The 2,269-nt window shown below is 45.0% G+C and overlaps 1 protein-coding gene across 1 annotated transcript; it reads right to left on the reverse strand.

Moving 5' to 3' along the window:
• Positions 1–555: 555 nt before the first annotated feature.
• On the reverse strand, positions 556–2,158 carry LOC104615434 (protein mago nashi homolog). Its single transcript, XM_010288881.1, has 4 exons — positions 2,105–2,158; positions 1,810–1,920; positions 1,423–1,505; positions 556–831 (listed from the first exon to the last, which is right to left on the reverse strand). The coding sequence occupies exons 1-4, from the start codon at positions 2,117–2,119 to the stop codon at positions 732–734; spliced, it is 309 nt and encodes a 102-aa protein (XP_010287183.1). The 5' UTR covers positions 2,120–2,158; the 3' UTR covers positions 556–731.
• Positions 2,159–2,269: the final 111 nt, after the last annotated feature.

A 2,269-nucleotide genomic window follows, 5' to 3' on the forward strand; every position in this document is an offset into this window, starting at 1 on the left:
GCCACCATGTCCCCTAAACCATGTCCTGAAGTGCCACATCCACACATTTTTTGAACACTTCCAGAGATGGCGACTCCACCACCTCCCTGGGCAGCCTGTTCCAATGGACGGCCACTCTCTCGCTGAAGAACGACTCTCTCGGTGAAGAAATTTTTCCTAATATCCAATCTAAACCTCCCCTGGTGCAACTTGAGGCCATTTCCTCTTGTCCTATCACTAGTTACTTGGAGAAGAGGCCAACACCCTTGTCGCCACAACCCCCTTTCAGGTAGTTGTAGAGAGCGATAAGGTCTCCCCTCAGCCTCCTCCAGACTAAACAACCCCAGTTCCCTCAGCCGCTCCTCATAAGACTTGTGCTCCAGCCCCCTCACCAGCTTTGTTGCCCTTCTCTGGACACGCTGCAGCACCTCAACATCCTTCTTGTAGTGAGGGGCCCAAAACTGAACACAATAGAGAAGTGAACTATAGCTTTGTATGATACAAGTGAAGTAACATACCCTGAATGTTAAAATGATAAAAGAACTGTTAGGAAGTTGGTTTCTCACTAGAACTTAAAAATTAAAAATACAGATCTCACCATTTTATTAAGACAGACACTGACAGTTTGTAAAAAAAAAAAAAAAAAATTTCTAACATCCATAAAAGCTTCAGGCCAAAAAAAGTGAGGAATTGAAATAGCATCCCCCCACCCCCCGTACAGACACTGCAATACAAACTTCAGGGTGTTTGATTTAAATTGGCTTAATCTTGAAGTGTAGTCCAATAAGACTGAAGACTAGACACTTCAGGTCCTGGACCAGGTAGTAGAACACTCTCAAGCCTTCTGGATCCCTGCAGTGCACAAAAGAAGAAAGGAAGGAAGTTAAACTGATGTTTCAGAAGAGCAGTTTATAGAGCTAACCTGTTAAAAAAAAAAAAACCCAAAGCATATAGGGAGACTTTTCAGAGGTCATCTTAGACATTAACAGGTTTCATCTTGTATGGATTGATAAAACATTCTGCAGTCCATGTTTGCGACTTACAAGTCTCGACAAGATGTGTGTTTTTATCATGAAAGCAAGTAGTGACATCACTTTGAATTTACAAAACACGATATCCAGTCATTTCAGCTTAAGTGAAATACAGAATCCCAGAGACACTGGTGTGGACAAGCCAATGATAGTTTAGTTCAGACTCTGAATACACCTAAACAGGGGTTCCTACAGTAAGGTTAGATGCTTGGTGGCTTGAAAATACAGCATGTAATGTCACAGCCTAAAAGCTTCTGGTACATGACACTGGAACACAGAGCATTTGTGCCCCCAGGAACTGATCTGTACTTTAAAACAATATGAAATACAGGTACCTAATAATTGGCAAGTTCCAATATTGATTGTTACATAAAAACCACAGCAATATAAAAAAAACCAACAGAGTACATACTTGGACTGATTTACGTCAATGAGCGAACCGATTTTTGATGTGGTAAAGGAGATGTGCTCATCACCAATTACTATTTCAAGCTCCTGAAAAAGAAAAGATTATAGGAAATCAAACTACTGCTTTACAGTATTAGTCACAGGAATACTTAAGTACTGAGATTACGGCTATTCTGTTTTTGTTACAAAGGTACAGAATGCAGCACATCTGTTGATCACACTAACTCTGATGACTAAACTGGCAGTTAGGCACTGCACAGGTTGTAAAACACTATTTCTTTTCCTCTTGGCTAGCAACAATACTGACTTGGAAGAAAAAGTTCGGTTATGTTTGTCATGAGCTAACACATAAAACTTAAAGCAGCAGTTAGAAAAGATGCTGTACACCAACCTGCCGACCAACTCTGTCAGGAGGCGGCCATAGCGCATCATCTTCTTTTGTGATTTCGCTGTCGTCGATTATTCTCTTCAGCTCCTCCATCACGCTTTTATGCACGTAAGCCTACAAACAACATCCCAACGTGAAAAATCACCCCCCAGCGCTCCCTGGCACGCTCCCCTGGTTACTCTGCTTGCACAAACCACCGCACCACTGCTTCGCGTTGCTGACTTCCGACGCAGCTCCCGCCCGCCCGGGCCGGTCCCCCCTGCGCCGAGCAGCCCAGCAGCGGCCGCCTCTCCCTTACCTCCTTTCGGATCATGACGTCGTTCTTGTAGTTGCTGTTGTTGGCGTAGCGCAGCTTCCCTGGCGAAGACAGAACGGACGTTAAACCCCCGCCAGGGCAGCGCTAGGCGCGCAGCGCTCTCCGGCGGCACTCGGGTCCGGGCCCGCGTCTTCCCGGGAGCGGAGA

This window comes from Phaethon lepturus, unplaced genomic scaffold (genome assembly GCF_000687285.1).
Source record: "Phaethon lepturus isolate BGI_N335 unplaced genomic scaffold, ASM68728v1 scaffold45086, whole genome shotgun sequence".
Taxonomy (NCBI): Eukaryota; Metazoa; Chordata; class Aves; order Phaethontiformes; family Phaethontidae; genus Phaethon; species Phaethon lepturus.

Excerpts from the sequence above, each read along its gene's own strand:
- LOC104615434 (XM_010288881.1), bottom strand. Across the intron at positions 1,506-1,809 it reads CTGACAGAGTTGGTCGGCAG|GAGCTTGAAATAGTAATTGG; the intron begins GTTGGTGTACAG and ends TTTCTTTTTCAG. Across the intron at positions 832-1,422 it reads ATTGACGTAAATCAGTCCAA|GGATCCAGAAGGCTTGAGAG; the intron begins GTATGTACTCTG and ends TGTGCACTGCAG.